Below are 19,741 nucleotides of genomic sequence, written 5' to 3'. Positions count from 1 at the left end.
ACTCTGAGTATGAACCCTGCCCCACCTTCCCCACCCTGACCAGGGCAGCGTCTTATCACCCATCAGATGACACTTGGAGCACTGACCATGCATGGTTATTATTTCTTCTGCCTTGCTTTCATTTCTTCTTCACTGACATCTCCTCCACATACCGTGAGCTCCCTGAGAGCAGGCCTGGCACACAGCTAAGGTGTGGGGTGGACCCGGTCAGGGAAGGGGTAGTCAGGAGGCTGGTCCTGAAACATGGGCAGGCTGTGGAGCAGTCAGCAGGGTGGACAGGGCATGAGCAAATGTCAAAGAGGAGGGGCAGTCAGGAAGGGGTCAGGTAAGCAGCTAAGGAGGCCTGGTGATCTCCTTGGGACAGGCTGTAGACTCTGGCCACTGGCCACATGCACAGGCATCTGGGAACAGCTGGCTCCCACAGGGACCACAGCCAGGAGACTCCCCAGAACCAGTACTCTGGCCCCCACCCCCTTTCCCTAGGAGCCTCAGTCCTGCTTGCCGGCAGAGCGAGGGCAGGGGACAGTCCTGTGTTTAACTTCCTATTCCCAACAGCCATGGTTCTCTACCTTAGTTCACCTGGGTGGCTCTGGAAAAATGCTGATGCCCAGGCCTGCCCCCACCCAATTAAATAACACAGCCTAAGGGGCCCTAGACCCCACCTTCACCTCTCTCCCCGGGGCAGCCCTTAAGGCAGAGAGCTACACTCCTTAAAAGAGAGCTACAGGAGGGTACGTGGGGTGGCCTTTGCCCTGCAGCACCAGCGAAGCCAGGCCCCTATGGGGCCCTGTACAAGACCATGGAAAAGCTGCTCTAGCTTCCACAGGCGCAACCAGCTTGGCCTGCAGACACCTGCGCAGACTCTCTGCTCAGCAAACACTTTTTTAAGCACTTGGTGTGCACTAGCCTGGAGCTCCAGCCAAGGACAAGTGGCCACTGCCCCTGACCCTTCCAGGCACACACCCCTGAAGGGGAGGCAGCAAGGTTTATTGCAGGACAAGAATGGGGGAGCTGCGGCCGGCCCCGTGGCCGAGTGGTTAAGCTCGCATGCTCTGCTTGGGCGGCCCAGGGTTTCACAGGTTCGGATTCTGGATGCGGACCTAGCACTGCTCATCAGGCCATGCTGAGGTGGCGTCCCACTTAGCAGAACTAGAAGGACCTACAACTAGTATCTACAACAATGTACTGGGAGGCTTTGGGGAGAAGAAGAAAAAGAAAAAAAAGAATAGGGGAGACTTCAGGGAGCCTAGGAAGGCCCTGACCCACATGGGGAAGTGAGGGGAGGCTTCAGGGAACAGTGACTCCCAGCCAAGAACTAAGGGACAGGCAGAGGTCAGCTGGACCACAGGCAGGTCCTGCTCGGGGTTGGCAGGGCCTTTGCAACCCGCCAATGCCTCCCCTGCTTACTCTATGGTCAGTGCAGAGTACGTGCTTGTTAAACCCCCTCGGAAGGAGACGGGTGCTGCCCCGGTGGGTCCTCAGTCCTAATGGCAGAGATCCCTTCCTGTGCCTACCCCTGTGCCCACCAGAAGCAGCCCCCTTGGCTGTGGTCTCTATAGTACCAGCTTACAGGGGAGCCAACCAATGACACCCAGTCCTCTCTGTAGTGAGTGGACGCAAGTACACCCACTCTGCAGCCACCCTTGCCCAAGATGAGAGTGAAGCCTCACAGGCAGCACCCAGCCAAGTTCAGGCCCTCCCCTTGGCCATGTCCATGGGTCACTTCCCCAGCTGTGGGTCATGAAGGCCAAGTCAGCTGCACTGCTCTGCAGCAGCAGGACATGCCTCTCTGCCAGCATCCTCTTAATCCACCCATGCCCTCCAAGGAACCCTGGGGGGGAGGGGGCGGTGGACAGGCCCAGTGACAAAGCCAGTGGCCCCCATGAAACCATGCTCCAAGGACCTCAGCCTGATGAGAGAGGCAGCCCTTGCAGAGGGACAGGTATGATGCAAGAGTGTGGGAGTATGGGGGCACCCCAAGGGTCCTGTGGTCAGGGACCTGGCTGGAGGAGGGGAGCTGCAGAAGGGCTGTGTGAGGCAACAGCTGAGTGCTCTGACCCAAGCACCAGGGTGGGAATTCTGCCTCAAACACTCACCATCTCTGTGATTTCAGCATCACTAAGCTGTGCTGAGCCTCAATTTTTCTTGTCTGTGAAACGGGAATGAAAATGGACTGATCTCATCGGACAGCATATGTGAAATATGCAACCCAGGGCCCAGCTCATAGTGACTGATGATGTGGTTAAAATAACTACACTTCCTTTACAAATGTTTCCTCCAGTATGGACACCCTCCCATGCCTTCCCTCCCACTTTCTTCCTCAGCCCCCACCACTACGTTCAAGCCTCTTGTTTGAGCCTGCAGCAGATACTGCCTCTCCATTCTCCATCACTCCCTGCCTCCTTGCTAACAAAACCCAAGTCTGCAAGAATCTCTTCCACCTCTAGCCTCAAGGTGACCCTATCCTCAGCTCAAGGGTAAATACTGATTAGCCTGAGCCAATCACAATGCACCTTTCCAATTACCAGTGATTGGTTTAGAGTGGCCATGTGACCCAGTGCTAGCCAATGAGGTATGAGGGGAAGTTGGCTAGGGGCTTCTCGGAGAGGTTTCCTAGCCTCTTAAGAGGAACCCAGAGGAAACATCTCTTTTACTCCTAATGTCTGGTACATGTGATGCCTGGAGCTGTGGCAGCCATCTTGTTGCAATGAGGGAAGTCAGCCAAGGACATTTAGCCACACCAAAAGTGAGGCCAGCCAGGCAGAGTGCAGGTGAGGACTTGGTCCTCAATGACAGCCTACACTCACTCACCTCTAGGCTCCCTGTCAGAGAATAAAGGGCCTAACCATGAAGAAAAAAATCATGATGTCAGGGTTGCCAAGATGTACCAGAAGCAACGTCTTTTCCTCGTAGCCAAGTATACTCCTTGGACTCAGCTTTGGAGGGGGCAGTAGTCAGGTCAATGCCCACTCCTAGAAGGCTCCTGCAAACTGGGCACAGAGCTGGGGGAGGGGACACAGGGTTGAAGGAGAGGCCCAAAGGGGGTAGGGAGTCAGAGGAGGGCATCTGTTGGGAAGGCTCTTTGTCCCAGTACTCAGGCCCAGCAGGGCAGCCTGGTAGAGAGACACTGTGAGCAAACGCCAGAAGGTGGGGAGGCCAGAGCTCCTACTAGGACCTGCAAGTGGCTTGCCCTGGCTGGATGGAGCCTGGATACTCACAGAGCTAGTGGCCAGAGACCAAAGCCAGCCCAGACAGGGCCTTGAATGCTAGGCTGAGAAGTGGGGCTCTGCTCACAACAGGCTTCTAGGGTGCAAGGTCATAGCTAACCCTCAATGGGAGACAGTGTAGCACGCCTGGGGGTCCAGGAAAGGAAAGGAAGACTCCCACCTTCTCACCACACCCACCCCAGCCTCAGCTCACAGGGAGAAAGGAGAAACATCCGTCTGTGAGAGCCCTCAGCGCAGAGGCCTGTTGCACCAACTCATCTCTCTTTTCTAAGAAATGAAGTGGGGGGCAGGGCTGAGGTGGGTTGTTTTGCTGTTTGTTTGTTGGAACTGGTGGCAGCACCAGGCCTGACCTTTAAGGCTTCAAACGCAGCATTTCAGGCAGCACCGGCAGGAGGAGAGCACGGGCTGCCGAGGGAAGTGATCAAGGCTAAAATGCCACGTCAGCCTGGAAATTCTACCCATCTCAGGAACACGCCAGCCCATTCACTTTCATGCCCACCCGGTGACAGAGCTGTCCTTTCTCAGGGCACCCTGAAAGCCTCGCTGACTCCAAAATGGCACAGGGCATCGACGTCTGCCCCAGAGAAACACCAGGAGCTGGCCTCACACCTCACAGGCATCTTGCTCTGCGGGGTTTGCCACAGGAGGCCTCAAACCAGTCTTGCTTCCCGTGTCAGGAATGTGTTTATTTATGAGAACCTGTTGTAAGTCCTAGTGCAAGGATGGCCGAATGGGGAGCACTCTTCAAGCAGCCTGCACTGAGCCCTGGGGACTGGGCCTTGCCCACAGAGTGCGTGCGGCCAGTAGAAATGTGGGGCCCGAGGCTCCTTTCCGTCACCTCAGGCATCAGTTTCCCTGTCTGTACAATGGAGGTATCTGGGCCCGCAGGGGCTTCTGTGGCTAGGATGCGTCCTTCGCAAGTCTGGGAACCATGCAAAGCCCACACTGCCCAAGGAGATGGTCTTGCCCAGGCTTTCTGCCCCAAAGGAACCCTCAGCGGCCTTATAGGTTCCCAACAGGAAGACATTTCTGCCCTTTGCAGAAGCCCCCTCCTGAAACGCCGAGGATGTGGGCCATCCCAGCACTGACAACACATAGGCCCAGAGAATGCCAGGAAAGCAAAATTTACAGTTCTCTCAGACATCAGAACCCACCAGATCAGGGCCCACACAGCCCCAAGGGGCCGGCAGCCAGCACTGTGCACCTAGATAGCTTTGTTTATAAAGACCCAGGAAACAAAAATTCATCCTTGAAAAGAAAAGGCTTTGCTGGAGGTGCCGCAAACAGAGGAACATGTGGGGACCATCGACCCAAGATTTTTTTACCCCAAATCGTGCCTACAGCTGACTGCATGAATGTCTTGCTGGGAGCGAGAACCCCAAACCTACAGCAGACACTTCAGGGGATGCCAGTCTCCCTCCCTGCAGTGTGCAAATGAAAAGCACTCACTCCAAGAAGGGAAAACGCCAGCCCAAGGTCACACAGCAAGAGTTTCCACTTTGCCTGAGCCTCAACCTCCACACCTACCCTAGGACTCTCCACACAGGAAGGGCTGTTTGCGAAGATGCTTCGCTTTACAAAGGACTTACCAAGCTTCTCTGAGTCGCAAGTCCTCCAGTGCATCTACATACCATCCAATTTGCAAAAATTTGAATTACAAGGACGCAGCCTCTGTGTGTTTCCTTTGCAGGCTGTCATCGAGCCAATTGGTAGATGATCAAACTTTCCAGCTCAGCCTTAACTCAGGCTGTTGCCGACATAAAAGTTTGTAAAACACGGGTCCTAACAACCAGGCGGCTTTATTTCCCACCGCCAGCATTTTCCCAGTGGAGCCCTGGCATTAACCTCAAAGGCGGGTGCAGAAGGTGGGCATCCGGAGTGCATTCTGGGCGCAGAGAGATAAACCATAGACGTGTCTGCACATACATATGTGCACACACGCACAAGCACACACACCTACATTCACATTCATATGTACACACTTGCACAACCTACACTCATGTATACATATGAGCATACACGTACACACATGTGAATGCAAACAACATGCAAGCATGCACACACACGGGAACACAGATTCATACACACCCACACAAGCGTCTTCATATACAGATGGACATTCATACGATAGTGCACTCACATGAACATACCCAACACATGTGCACAAACACACATAAGAGCACACATGTAGACACTTCCACACACAAGCTTACATGTGCACACAGGCCAAGGCAAAGGCCAAGCATAGGAGGAAAGACCCAGAAACCACCATTGAGTCACATATGCCTGTACAGCCTGGCTGGGCAGTGGGTGCTATGTATGACGGGACAGGTGCTTGGCACTTGGAGTGCAGGTCCCACTGGGCTGAGAACCATCATGGGTCCAGTTACGATCCACAGACCCTTATCATGCATTCCTGTGGGCCAGGCCCATCCCTCCTGATCTTTTACACCCCAACCCTATGAGGTAGTACAATCAAGGGAACCCTGTTTTACAGATGAGGCCTCAAGACCCAGAGAGGCTGAGGAAGTTCCCAAGGTCACACAGCTGGTGAGAGGTGTAGCAGAGCCTCAGTGTGCATCAAGACGGGGGACTCATTCAGAAAGACTGGCGAGCAGGAAGGAAGACATCAAGGTGGGAGAAAGGGGCCCAGGGTCTAAGAGGGGCAGGGAAGAGGGGTAGAGAGGGCCACTTCACCTTCTCACCCACTCCTTTCTCCTTCATTTAATGAGAATTGTGTCCAGGGTGGGGAGAGATGGTTAAGGATCAGCAGGAAAGACTTCCTACGCCCCTCCCTGTCTGCTAAACAATTAGGTTGATCAGAGCTCAAAGTGGGTCAGTCTGAGAAGCAGCTTTGGGAAGCCCAAGGTGTGGCCAGAGGCCAGAGCAGGGGCTGCAGACTCTGCACACTGTAGGGGATGAGGCCCAGCTGGGCTGGGGGTCAGGAGTCACCCTACGGCTAGAGCAGAGTGTGGAGAGGAGCAGGAAGACCCAGGACCTGTCTTCTTAGGACACCACAATGTCAGAGTCAGAAGGGCCCTGGAAGAGAGGAAACTGAGGCCCAGGGGGAAGAGGGGCCTTGTCCAAGGTCACAACCATGCAAGCTACCCAGCTAAGAGAATTGGGCTGGGACTGCCTTTGACAGAGGCATGATGAAGATTCTCCCCCACTTAATCCCAGCTAGACAGGAGCCCAGCGGCCAGGGGCCCAGCCGCCCAGCCCAGCGCCAGAGGGATGGGGCCCAGGTAAGGTGGGAGGGGCACTAGGTGGTCCATGAACAGGACCAGGTCCAGGGACACCAAACCAACAGCCTAAGCCCCATGGTGGCAGGGCAGGGCCTGGCTGAGTGTTGCCCTCGGGTCCTGCCCACATAAGGTCAGTGTCAGACTCTGCAGGCCTGAATGACAGCATCTTGACTCCTTTAGGGTGGCTCCAAGAGATCCCTGTGGGGACCTTGCAAGCCCCCCAGGGGCATCTCAATTTGTGTGGTCACCTGTACTGCCAACTCCCCCCGCCCTCAGCCACAGGCAGCTCAGGAGGCTCTTCAGGTTACGCAGGACAAGAGAGGAAGGGAAAGGAAAAAAAGCAAAAACCACATATACACCTCCCTCTGGGAATACGAATATTGATTCTGTAGCTTCTTGTTTAGACAGTAAGCACCAGAAGAAAGGGGAAAAAACCAACCTGACACGAAGAGAAGCTCCCCAGTTGGCTGGAGGGATGCAGCCAGCATGGGGAAGCCCCCCACCCTTGCCTTTAGAGTACCCTAGGCCTGGGGCTCCCTCCCCAGGCCTGAGGCCCTGAGCCCACTCACTCAAAGACACAGGTCCCCAGTGCCCTAGGCAGATCTCAAATCTGGAAGCCTGTGAGGACAGCAGCAGGGGGTGGGGTACAAGAAGGGGGAGGAGAAAGAAAGAGACCATCCCCCACCCACAGACAACACCACACTGCCAGATAGGCCCATGCCACATGCCTACCTGCGTTGACTTCCAAACCTCTAGCTGCTCCCTGAATAGCTCCCTAGGAATGTGAGCCCTGATTTGCCACCCCCCACCCCAGGCCCCACCTGTCCAGACAGCATGAAAACCCAAGCATCCATAAGGTCCGAGTTCTCTGAAGTCCTCTCTGGCCTGACACAGCTGCCGAGGGACTATAGGATCCAGCCTCAGGTTTCCATTAACAACACTCACCCCCACCTCCATGACCTTTCTCTCCGGAATCATACTGGAATCTGGAGGGGGAGACGGCATCTCGGCATCTCAAGATGCAGTCCCTCCCACCCATTCCTCCATTCCAGGCAAGCCTGACCCAAGATTCAAAGCCTCAGAGAAAGGAAAAACAGGGGCTGGGGGCAGAGGAGCTCTATGATGGCCTGCGTATATGTGGGAGGGGGTGGAGGTGGGCATGGGGGCCATGAGCAGTGGGGCTGGCAGGACAGCCTTGGGCCAACAAAGGCCCTCTCAGGGTTACCTGAGACCCAGAAGAAAACAGAGGGACAGAGCAGGAAAGGTGACAGCCAGGAGGCCCAGGTGTGCCTCACATGTCTTAGGCCTCTTCATTTTCTTCCAAAGACCCAGGTTTTGAGTTCCCACCCCCAACTTCCTGGGCCCACTGCCCAGATGTGCCAGCCCCCTGGCAGGGCAGCTAAGTACCTGACAGATCAGTCCTCTCCCAGCCCTGCCTCCAGTAGTTGTGGGGCTTTGGGCAGGTCCCTTCATCTTTCTGAGTCTCAGTGTCCCCATCTGTGGTATGGGCATGGCCATGGGTTCTGAGGTCAAGGCGGTAATGTGGGTAAGAGGCCTGGCCTGAGCTCCGTGAGGGGAGGCCATCATTAGCCTCGTGATGTTCCCCTCCATGGTCAAGTGGGGCCTCGGGAAGTGAGGGAGGGAGGTGGCCCAGTGTCTGTCCTTAAGAAGCTGATATCCCACGTGGTTGAGTACAGCCTAAACCAGTGGCACAACCCAGAGGCCTCCAGGCGGTGAGGGTATGAGACCTTTACAGAGGATCTAAACCCCGGAGAAATGTATGCATTCATGAGGGGACAGCATAAACAAAGCAGAGAGATAGGGAGGTGCTCAGCCCATGGTAGTGGGGGCCCATCAGGCTGCACCATCAGGGTCTGATGCTAATGTTAATAACAGCTGCCATGGCATTCACCCATCGAACCCTCCCTGCCCACCAGAGGCTACACCCTCTCCTATTAATTTTCACCACCAGGCTCTTAAGCAGATTCTATTATCTTAGTTAGGGAAACTGAGGCAAGGTCATCCCAATGGAGAGGATCAGCTCTGGAGACCAAAGCTTGAGCTGGCAGGGCCTATACCTGACACTCAGCATGTCCCCAAACTGCCTCCTCCCAGGAGATGGCAGGGTCCACCCATACACATCTGAGGTGCCAAGAATTGGCTGTGCCCACCTGCACACCGGCAGAGGGGAGAAGGAGGCGCTGAGTACAGAAGTGCTTGCTCCACTCATGAGTCAGTTTCTCCTTTGGGGACACAAGTGTGACTGAGAATCCAGAGTAAGACCCACCAGCAGACTGTGAGGGGACACATCTTAAAACAGGCTCCCACTCTTCTCAAGGGCTAGCCTGACAGAGCTGGCCCAATAAAGGTGGATCCTGAGGGGGAGAGCAGCCAAGGGTCCCACTCCCGAATCCTCAACATTAGGAGGGATGGGGGCACCTGGCAGCTCTATATGCCACCAGCAGCAGCAGCAGGCTGAGAAGTCTCACCCCCTCCTCCCTCCTGCAAAAGCTGTGGCAGGTTGTTGGGGAGATGGGGGACCCAGATGTGTGATGTTGCCTCCCTCTAATAGGGAGAGTCACAGAGAGGAGAAGACGCAGGCTCGGAGGCCCAGACAGACACACGTCACCCACCATTAACCGTAGCTAGACTGATGCATGCCCTGTCGTGGGCACTCAGGAAAAGGAGCACGTACTCTGGCTGTCATTAATCTGCTGGGGGTTCCAGACCCCTCAGGCCCCTCTCTGCTTTCCACCTACCCACCCACCCCCAGAGGAAGGGAGGTGCTGGCCAGCATCATCACTGGGGCAGAGTCGGGCTAAGAAGGTCCAGTCAGCCAGGCACTCCCCCAGCACTCAGCCAGGAACCCCCAGAGCAGAGGACAGAGAAACCCAGGGATGCCAGAGAACAGGGGACAGAGGTCCAAGAGATGACAAAAGAGGCAGGCAGGGTAGGCACAGAGAGATGAGAGGGATGGGCGAGGAAGCGTGGGGGAGGTGATGGGGGGAGAACAGATGAGAGACCCGAGAAAGGGGGCAGGAGAGGAAGGAGATGACAGGATTGAGAGAGGAAAAGACACAAAGCAGGCAAAGCAGTGAGGGCTGCCCCTCAGCCAGCAGCAGCAGGAACCTGAGGTGAGCAGAAATAGGAACAGGAGGAAGCAGGTGAAAGGGAGTGTGTATGCTCTGACTCCATCTCCACCACTCACCCCCAGACACATGAGTACACGTATGCACAGACATGCGTTTGCACACACGTGGTCTCCTCCTTGTTTGAAACCCTGATCCAGGTCCAGGTGGGGTGAGAGAGCCCCCCACCCCCAAACCACAGCCCTGTCCTCCCTCCAACCGTAACTCCTCTGCCCTCCTCCATCCAGCGGCAGCCTTGGTCCACTTCACCTGGTGGACAGACAGCCACGCTGCCAGAGCAATGACAGAAACAACAGCCACTGGACCCCAACCCCACACTTGCTTAAAACCCAGCAGCTTGCAAAGCCGGGCCCTGTCACACTGCTAGACACTAACGAGGAAATGACTTTCTCGTCAAGGGCTCTCTCCACCGAGGGGTCGTCACGCCAGTGTCATGAGGCTGAGGGTGCCACTTCCCACTTCAAAAAGCCACCTGTATCAAAGCCTCATGCTAGCCTGGCCACGCTGACCCAGGAGAGTTCAGAGAGGCTGCTCGCCCCGGAGCAGCCCCGCGGCAGCAGCCTCAGCCTTTCATGTCAGCTCAACAAAAGCCAAACTCCAACTAGCCATGGTCCTGCAAGGGGACCCTCCGTCGATTCCCTCCTCTTCCTCCCTCCAAGGATCAACGGGCATCCGCATCTGCGGGACCAGGGCAGCTGAAGGGCGCTGGCTGTCATGGCAAACCCTGCGTGTCGTCGCACCGTTAGTCACCTCCCCCTAGACCCTGAGAGCTGCGCAGCCCCCACCCCGCCCCCACTCTCATTCTCTAATTACGGTTTGCAAGACATGTCCCAAACCCTCAAATTAGCTCCAACTATATCGACAAGAGAAGCGCGTCCAGCTGGAAATGTGCCGCTGTCATCACACCCGCCTCACTATCTTCTGGCTGGGGACAGAGGGACAGGTGTCCACTCTGGTCAGGGTCTCACAATGGCCTTTCAAAGGAGACCCATGTAGACCCAACAGCCATCTGACCCCCTGCAGGCTGCAAGGAGAGGTAGTGCGGTGGGAAGTGGTGAAAAGAAACGGTTCCTTACAGCTGCACTCAAGGAGCTATGAAACGGCTAGGGCAAGAATAACTGTGGCTTGGCTTTGAGGAAAAAAGAACAACAAAAAAATAATGCTTTTGCTCTTTTTAAACATTGTGACTTAAGTCCATTTTCACCAAAGCAAATAAAAAAAAAACACACCCACAAGCCCTGAACTTCCATATGACTCTCTTCTCCCTGCGCACCCCTCACATACACACACGAAAAATCCAGACGGCTGACAGAGGACACGTCCGTGCGGCACCTGTAATTTGCCAACTGATCACCCGCCTGAGCACAGCCAGGCTGTGAGAGGAGAGAGATGACGAGACGGAGAGAGACTCAGAGCACTGCCGTTCAGAGTTTGTTTTTCCCTCATCAGGGAGAACCTACAAGCTGGAGCTGGCAGAACCAGGGGCTCCTACCCTTGAGCAGGACTGGTCTAAGGACGCAGAGCCAGCCCCTCCCATTCCCTGAGACCAGACCCTTCCCCTTGGCCACTAGCAGCCCAGCTACTCATTTCCCAGATCCCCGGCTTGGTCACTGATGAAGGAGTCCAGGGACAGGTGGTTCCTCAGACCCAGAGACAGGAAACAGAGAGCAAGGTGGTCCCCATGCCCCAAAGCCACAGTGGGGAGGGGTTTCTGGGCACTGACATAAAGCTGGGGCATGGTGCCCAGAGAAATAGCTGCTATCCTAAAGGCCACATGCACTTTCAGCCCAAGACACATCTGGCCGAGCTCACCCTGAGGAGGATGCCCGAGTCTGTGGGCTCCTGGAGAGGGAGAGAAGGCTCAGACTCCTCCCAGATGGAGGGGGCGGGCAAGAACAGGGGACAATGATCCCCTCTGTGGCACTGGCCACAACAAGAAGGTGCTAGCATCCTCTGCATCCAGCACTCCCCCTCAAAGGAAAAGGCCAATGAAGACAGGTTGGAGGTGCCCCCCACCTCTGGCTGGAAAGCGCCAGGTTCCCACCAGAGAGGAAACGTGGGGCAGAGGCGCGGCTCCAACTCCGTTGGGAAGGGGTCGCTGGCCGCCCCCCTCACCGAACCCCAGGTCCCCCTCTCACCGGGAGAGCGGCAAGGGAATCAGCTGGCAAGCTTGGACCCCCCACCCCACCCCATCCCACCCAGAGGATTGAAGATCTTGCTCTGCCCTGTTTGAGGGGTTGGGGAGAGAAGGGGCACGGCGGGGAAGTTTCGCGACGCAGCCAGAAGCGCCGGGACCGCGTCTGCTCGCCTTCTGGGCTTGGGGCCGTCGCCCCCGGGAGCAGCGGGCAGAGGGACCCAGCGCCCCCTCACTGGTGCGGGGCGCGGGAAGGGACCGGCGCAGGCTGGGGGCGAAGAGGGGGCGCAGGGCTCCGCCGGGGTCCCGCAGCCGGCCGAGGCCACTTACGTGTGCTGCTGGGGGAAGCTGTAGGCAGAGGCGCCGGGGGCGGCGAGCAGCGGTAGAAGCAGCAGCGGCGGCAATAGCAGCAACAGTGGGCGCGGGGGCCGGGCCGCCGGGCGCCGGGCGCCGGGGCCGGGCCGGGGGCTGCGGCCGGGCCAAGGGAGAGCGGTCCGCGCCGGGCCGGGCCGAGAGGCGCCGCAGGTCTGAGCCGGCACCGCCATGTTTCCATTCAAGATGCGGCGCCGCGGGGAGGGGGGGGCGGCGGCGGCGGCGGGGTTGGGGGGGCGCGGGCGGCGGGCGGCAATCCGGCCTCTCTTCCGCCGCCGCCTTTTTCGCGCGGGGCCTCCGGGGCTGCACCGACCGCAGCGCCTCTGCGGGTTGCGCGTTACGATCTCTCCGCCGCGCTGGCTCGAAGCGCTCTGAGCGCCTGGCCCGGGACCGGCGCTCAAATAGCGGCAGCCGCTAACCTGCCGGCGCCGCCCTCCTCCCTCCCTCCTTGTCCGGCCCGCCCCCGCGCGCCCCCGCCACGGCCACGCGCCCGCTCGTGCCTGCGCGCCCCAGCTCCCCGCGCAGCCCGGAGCCTGCCCGGGCGCGCTCGTCCTGCGCCCCAGTCGCGGTCCGAGCTGCCAATGTGCGCCCTTGCCCATACCCTAAGACCCCGATGCTCCTCTCTGCAGCGCCCGCGGGAAGAGTGTCCCGCCCCGAGGCCCAGGGCAGGCACATATGTGACCCTTCTGGGGGCTCGACCTTCAACAGGCTTAAGACTGGAGTCACAGGTTTAATGGTGGAATGGCAGGCTTCAGCCAAGACCGCAGTAGAGGGCAACGGTGCTGAACTCACAGCTCCAGTGGCTCCAGCTACCTTCAAGAGTTATCTCTGGGGGGACTTGGATTCCCAGCCCCTGACAGAAAGAAAGGGCTTGGGTCTCCCAGCTCCCTGAGCAGGAACCTGGATCCAGTTGTACAGTCGTGAGGGGCCGAGAAGGGCAGGATGCAGCCCTCTGCAACCATTCATTTCGCTTCCCTAGGCTAAGCAGGCACTGTGTGCAGACCAGCCCCAAGCCCCAGCTCCCAAGGCTTGCACAGCATCTATTTAGACTCCTCCAGTGCCAGGAAACTCACTCCTGCACAATCCAATCTTTTCTGTCTTGGAGGCCCCTGAGTCTCCTCTGCTGCCAGGAGAAGGCTGGGCTGATGTCAGCTCTGACTCTGTAGCTTGTGGGCCTCTCAGAGCCTCAGTTTCCTCCTGTGTGGATACTTATATGGATGTCCACTGCCATTTCCAGGTTGAGGTGAGAAGGGCAGTGAATTGCTTGGTAAACCAAAACATTCATGGTTGGGGGAGAGCATCCCTGAGATTCTCCTGAAGTTGCCCTGGAACCCTGCTCTGCCCCTGGTGCAGATAGGATGGAAGAATGCAGGCCTCCCTTAGCAGTAACTGCCCACAGACTCTGTGCTTAATGTGAGGAGTAAAAGACAGTTACCACCTGGGCAAGAGCCCTCACCTTATGACGTCTGAGTGAATCTTCCATCACCTACTCACAAGTCAGCCGGAGGAGGATTTACAGTTGAGGAGGGAAGAGTGGGGGCCCCTGGAGTGAGAAGGGCAGAGCTCACGGGCTGGAAGTAGGACTCAGGACAACCTTCACTTGCTCTTTAGTCCTGCCTGGGCTGTCCTCACCCCAGCCCCACCCTCATAAGCCAAGGCTTGACAAGGGGACAGCTCTCGAGCTTCCTCCTCCCCTGACCTGAGCGAGTCTTCAGGGGCCAGACTGAGGTTTGCCAATAGGCCCAAACTATAAGACCCAAAACCATTATCAGAGGAAGGCAGTGCCCTGGGCCCCAAATACCTGACAGGCCTGGAGCCTGGTAACCAGAAGGAATCTGGTGAACTCTGGGAGGCCAAGCCAGGCCAGCTCTATGGGGGACAAGCAGGGCCAGATACCTGATTGTACCAGATGTCCCCACCCCCACCCCTGAGCAGGGCAGTCCCTCCAGGCAGGACAGAATGGAGGGGGCTGCTGCACAGAAGAGTCAATAAGCCTGAGCTAACCAGTTGCCTCTCAGCCCCTCCTGCTGACACCTGTCTCTAGCGTCTTTGTCTCCCCTATGCCCAGGGCAGGGCTGGCAGGCAGTATCCTCTCCCATCTGTTTGCTGAACAAATGTCTGTGCTCATGGCCCCAGGGAACCAGCACATAGGGTGTCGCCTCCTGGGTTCCCTCTGGGGTTAGGTGGGCACCTTCCCAAGGCAGACTCTACAGTGGCAGAGTGAGAAATGTCAGGAGCATCCTCCGTGCCCTTGGACACCAGGATGGCAGTACTGTCCCAGAAGAATCCCTGGGCCATCAGGCCCCTGTGTCCAGGCTGGCTGCAGCGATTGGACATTGGTAGTTGGGCATTTCAGTTCCAGCCTTCTTTCACAGATGTGCACCGAACTGAGGCCGCTGGCGCCGAGGGAAAGGCTGGAGATTTTGGTTGACAGGCCGTTAAAGAAAGACAAATAAGGAGGGGAGGTAATTAAGAGTAAACGGGTAGTAAGAGTTTACGCATTCCAACTTCATAGGCTAACGACATCCTCCATCTCTGACGGCTGGCTCCAGCCACAGGTTAAGATTATGGGAGAAAAAAATCAAGCCTTCCCAGGGAGCAGGGGCCTTCCACAGCAGGCACATTGACAGGTTTGGCAGCAAAGGCCTCTGGCTACCCACCTGGCCAGAGGTGCCTGTACTGGACTTCATGGGGGTTGGGCAGGGGCAAGTCAAGCTGCAGCCCACAGAGAGGGGCCTGTCTTAGTAGGGGGCGTGGCAGGTGCCAGTTCTGCATGTCACCCAAGGGGAGGTCAGCTGAGCAGATCAGACAAGACTGAGAGGTCTTTATGGAAAACCTATTATGTGCCAAGCAAGTCCTGAGTTCAGTTATGCCACTCGAGAGAGGAAGTACATCAAGAACATCTGGGACACCTTGGGAAGCAAGATCCTCACTCCAGCCTGCTCAGTGGGCTGGACAGCCCCCTGTCTACTTAGGGCTTTACCCATGTAGTTCCTTCCGCCTGGATCACCCTCTCTCATCTCAACCACTTGAACCCAGGATATTTATGGATCCATAAATATCACTTATGCCAGGAAGCCTTCTTGGATCCCCCCTCAACTATACAGGTCCCCATCCCAGTCCCCACTCTCCTGCCCCCTCTCCCCTGCCATGCACACAAGACTCTACCTTTGGTTCAGGAAAATGCCTGCACCCTGGACTCTTGTCAAGCTGGAACCCAAGTCTTTCTTGTCCCTGTCACCCCCTCAGGGCCCCACACAGAGCCTGGCCATTGGGAGGGCACAGGAAGTGTCGAGCTGAGCTAGGACCTGCCCTTCCAAGCCCCATTGACCCAGCTCTGCCTCCACTTGGGTCAGTCGAGCTGGCCCTGGCCTTGGCTAGTGTCCTTCTATAACAGGAGGCCGTCCCTGCCTCATCCAGCCCCCTCTGATGTACCTATTCTCTCCCCCTTTCAGGCTGGACTCAGTGGTCCCCCAGGGTCCCCAGCCAGGACACACTCTGGTATGGGCTGACTGCCAGTGCTTGCACCTGCCAGTGGCTCCTGCAGCTCACCCACTAGTTTCTTGGGGACATCCAGGGATCTGATAGTCCTACAAATGCCTCTGTCTGAGAATGGCACAGATCCAGGCATGGGGTCCAGGTACAGTCAGATAGGAAACCCACCTCCAAATGCATCAAGAACCCTTCAAGGATCCTCCACATAATAATTGACCCACAGTCAGTTTAGTGCCATTTATTGTAAAAACTGGAGGAGCTGGAGTTTAACCTTTTCAGGCAGGTGGTAAGTCGTCACTGCCGGCACACCAAAGTTAAGGCCAAGTCCTAGGCTATAGACTGTTGGGGTCTGTTGAACCCCCTTGTTAGTTAGAAGGGGAAACTGAGGCCCAGAGAGGGGAGGAGACTTTCCCGAGGCCATCCAGTGGTCAGTGCAGAGCAGGACATGAAGCTTTGAGTCTGGAGACCTGGGTTGTTATCCCAGATCTGCCTCTCCATGACCAAGACTGAGGCTAGTCAGAGCCCCCAGACCTTGGGCCTTGGTGTCCCCATCCTGGCCTCCAACATCAGAGAAGCCGAAAATTCAGCATGGGGCTTCTGGGGGAAACCAGGCCTCCTTGTACTGCAGTGGCAACTTCCTGGTTAGACCTCCATCACCATGAGGGTCAGTGAACTCAGATTATTTGACTGAGTGAGGACATTGGTTTAATCTGGTAGGTTCTGGCAGGTGTAAAAGACTCAATACTTGGCTCCTGGGAACTCTCCACTTAGTGGGGGAATACGACACACAGGAAAAGCACAGTGAATACCTCAAACCATGCATAATCACATTGTGTGGGTGAAAGAAAGCAGGTGGTCGCTCAGCGCTGTGAGGCCTAGGTGGTCAGGGAACGCCTGCTGGAGGAAAGGGCCTTGAAACTGACACAGAAGGACAGGGAAGGCTTAGATGAGTGAATGGCAGGAGGAGGGGGAAAGGTCGTCTCTGGCAGAGGGTCTGAGCAAAGGCCTGAGGCAAGCCTGAGCTGGATTTGTGCAGGGAACGGTGGGAGATTGTCTGCCCAGGCCCCAGCCTCTTACTCGCTGGACCTCTTCACTAGGCGGGAGAGGAGGAACGCGGCCCCCTGGGGGAGCTCCTGGCAGAGGCAGGGAGATGGGTGGTGTGGCCTCACAGCCAGCATGAGGCACCTCAGCTCAGAGGTGATGAAGAGCCAGGATGTCAGGACAGTCTGTTTGCCCCTGTACCCAGGATTCTAGGAGCCCATGTGGCCTCATCCCTGGAGAAGGACCGTCGGTTGTGTGAGTACAGGGAAGCACAGCATGACCTTCCCTGCTTTGGCTGCCCCTACAAAGCTCGAGTCCTCCTAGCTCAGGCATGAATGCCCCACCAGAGGGCCTTCTCCCACCAGTAGCCCCTGTCTTGGTGGTCCCCATTCCCACCAGTAACTGTCCTGGACATTCTGGAGGTTTCCTCAGGGAGGTCTGGTCCACCTGCTCATTTTACAGATGAGGAAATGGAGGCCCAGGGTGGGGCAGGGCTTGTCTCAGGGTTATGGTGAACGAAGAGACTCAGGCTTCAGGCTAAGGTCTAGGTTCTGTCCTCTGTGCCCCCTGTGCCCCCTCCCAGGCACTGGGGCCTTCAGAGTCCTCAGAACGTTGGGAGGATCCTGACCTGAACATCTGCCCCAGGGGAGTGAGAAGCCCCTTGGTGCCACTGCTGTGTCCTACGCACAGTGGTGTGTGTGGCACATTGTCCCAGACGCTGGGTTTGCCCCCTCCCCAGAAGCCTTCATCCCACTGTGGCAAGAGAAAATGAGGACAAGTAAAAGAGAGAAATTCTCCCCTCAGAAGAGCATTAGGTGTCTGAATGCCTTCCAAATAAATAAAAGTCTCCCCAGAGCCCCCAGCCAGCATGACGGAGGCTCTAACTCTCCACGAGACATGTTTTTCTGCCTCCAGGTGGAAGTGAAGAGTGTCAGCGGTGGGCTAAGTCGGGCTCTGATGGAGGCGGCCTTCCATCACTGCTTAACGCCCCATCAGCACCTCGCGAAATGGCCACGGCAAATTGCTTCCCCTGATAGCCGCCCTCCAGGCCTTCAGAGAGGAGAGAGGCGCGGTGCTGGCCTCCCCCACCAGAGAGCTTCCAGGGCAGTTCCCTTCTCTGCCATTGCTGGGACCCAGTTGTCGGTAATTCTGGAAACAACCTGTCTCTAACTTGCTCATTTTGCAAAGGAGGACACTGAGGCACAGAGAGCTTTGGCTGTTTGGTGAATGAAACTAGCAGGCCAGGGATGTGTCTCCTGAATGAGTTAGCTCTGTTCAATGTGAGGGCGGTGTGAGAGATCCCTTTCCTGAGAGCAAGCCCTCAGAGGGCTTGTCCCCACCTCATGCCATCTACCTTCCCCTCTGCAACAGCAGAAGGCCCTTAAGTGACAGCTCTAATAACGGGAGAGATCAAGGCTAGACTCCAGGAAGCACCTCCTTGAGCAATGGGCTGGGGAAACTCCCAGAGGAGTTTCCACCCAGGCTGTCCCTCTCCCCGGCCTGGGTAGAAACATGCTAGAATATTCTTCTGTTTCTCCTAAAAGCATCTCTTGGCTTTTGCCTATCAACCCTTTAGTGGATTAGCCTCCGCTAAGCAGTTGAGGGGAGAGCAGAACCTGGCTCCACCATCACTTAATTTAACTGATGGCTGCTATTCCTTTGAGGGGCAGTTAGCACTTCATTTGTTGAGCCTGGAAGATGGATGAGACTATGCCTTCTTCTTCGATTACTGAGAGGTTGATGCTGTGTGAGGTGGCAGCAGGGCCAGTAGGAGCACCGTGTGGTGAGAGGCTGGAAAGCTCCAGAGAGGCTGCCCTGCCCCATTTCATGAGGCCTCTGCCTTCTGAGGGGTGGTGCTTGCACCCGGGACCCTCCCTCTAAGTTCCTTGGACACCAGGCAGGGAGGGGAAGGGAGGCTTTCTGCCAAGAACCAATCAGCTTTCAGATCTCTCACTCCCTGAATCACAGCCCCATCTGTGGCCCTGCCACTCTCCCTGGTATAGGGCCTTGGAGGTCTCTGCCTGTTCCTGGGCCTGAGGTAAGATGGGGCAGGTAGCTTGGAGGAAGGTGCATAGACTCCTTCCCGCTGAATAGAGTGGACTGGGTATGTAGACCACAGAGGAGCCCCTTTCAGCCTGGATCTGTTGTCCCAGATGCCAGGCTATTAGCCTCAAACCTAATTCAAGTGCACTTAGGATTCAGCACTACCCAGGCCCTTGAGGGAGAAGGGTATGTCCCCCCACCAGTCCCCTATGAAATCTTCAATGGCACTGACCAAGGGAGAATGGGTGAGCTCTTAGGATCTGCTAAGGAAGGTCATGCTGGATTGGAGGCTACTCTTCTGCCTGGGAGCACAATGGATGTTAGGGATGGGCCCAGGTGGGCAGGCAGCAGGGCTGGGAGCTCCAGCTCCTCCGGCCACACAAAGGGGCAAAGCAGGTAGTGTTGTCTCTCTCCCTAGCCTGGGTGGAAACATGCTCCTCTTTCTCCTCTGCCAGCATGAAGTCATACTGGGCTAGGCAAATGAAGGGAGCATCTGGTCTTGATGGAGGGCACAACCTGTGCTGTGTGCAGGACACAAGGGCAGGGAGACAGGCATGGCAGAGGCTGGCCTGGGACCATTGTCCCTCAGAGGGGCTAGCTAAGGGAGGGGCATCACTGCCTAGAAGGTGTGGAGTGGGAAGAGGAGGCTTCCCCTTTGTCCAGAGAACGAATGCCACGGCTGACCATGGCTGGCAGGGATTCTGGATCCCTTCCCAGCTGGGCCCAGGGTCTAGGCAAGTAGGAAACAACCTGGTTGTTCTGGAGATGATTGAGCCCCAGAGCCCCTTTCAAAAGACAGCAGGACCTCTGTGGACCATTACTCTATTCCATAAATGGCAAACTGAGCCTCAGAGATACTCTGGGCCAGGTCCAAAGTCACCTAATTAACAGTGGCACCTCTGAGACCAGAATCCAGGCCCTCTGGATCCTTGCTTGGGGCCATCCATGGCACTCTCTTGTGGTCAGAGCTGGCCCATGTCCTCATCTTGGGTGTCTGTTTTCCACTTGCTGATTAGGGGCCAGTACTGTGGCTGG

The 19,741-nt window shown here is 56.7% G+C and overlaps 1 protein-coding gene across 8 annotated transcripts in view; it reads right to left on the bottom strand.

Annotated features, from left to right (window-relative positions):
* CACNA2D2 (calcium voltage-gated channel auxiliary subunit alpha2delta 2) overlaps nucleotides 1-12,545 on the bottom strand; it is a 141,178-nt gene extending 128,633 nt beyond the window's left edge. For 3 of the 8 annotated variants that reach the window (XM_070574935.1, XM_070574933.1, XM_070574936.1), the window contains exon 1: nucleotides 12,086-12,406. In XM_070574935.1, the coding sequence (XP_070431036.1) occupies nucleotides 12,086-12,300 (215 nt within the window). In that variant the 5' untranslated portion in view covers nucleotides 12,301-12,406. Of the gene's footprint in view, nucleotides 1-12,085 lie in introns of all 8 variants that reach the window. The other 5 variants (XM_070574938.1, XM_070574937.1, XM_070574941.1 and 2 more) reach the window with 4 other exon arrangements.
* Between the last annotated feature and the right edge of the window lie 7,196 nt (nucleotides 12,546-19,741).

The sequence above is a fragment of the Equus przewalskii genome, chromosome 15, assembly GCF_037783145.1.
Source record: "Equus przewalskii isolate Varuska chromosome 15, EquPr2, whole genome shotgun sequence".
NCBI lineage: Eukaryota > Metazoa > Chordata > Mammalia > Perissodactyla > Equidae > Equus > Equus przewalskii.
The sequence above is the reverse complement of the archived record's forward strand: the minus strand, read 5'-3'. Positions and strand labels throughout refer to the sequence as shown.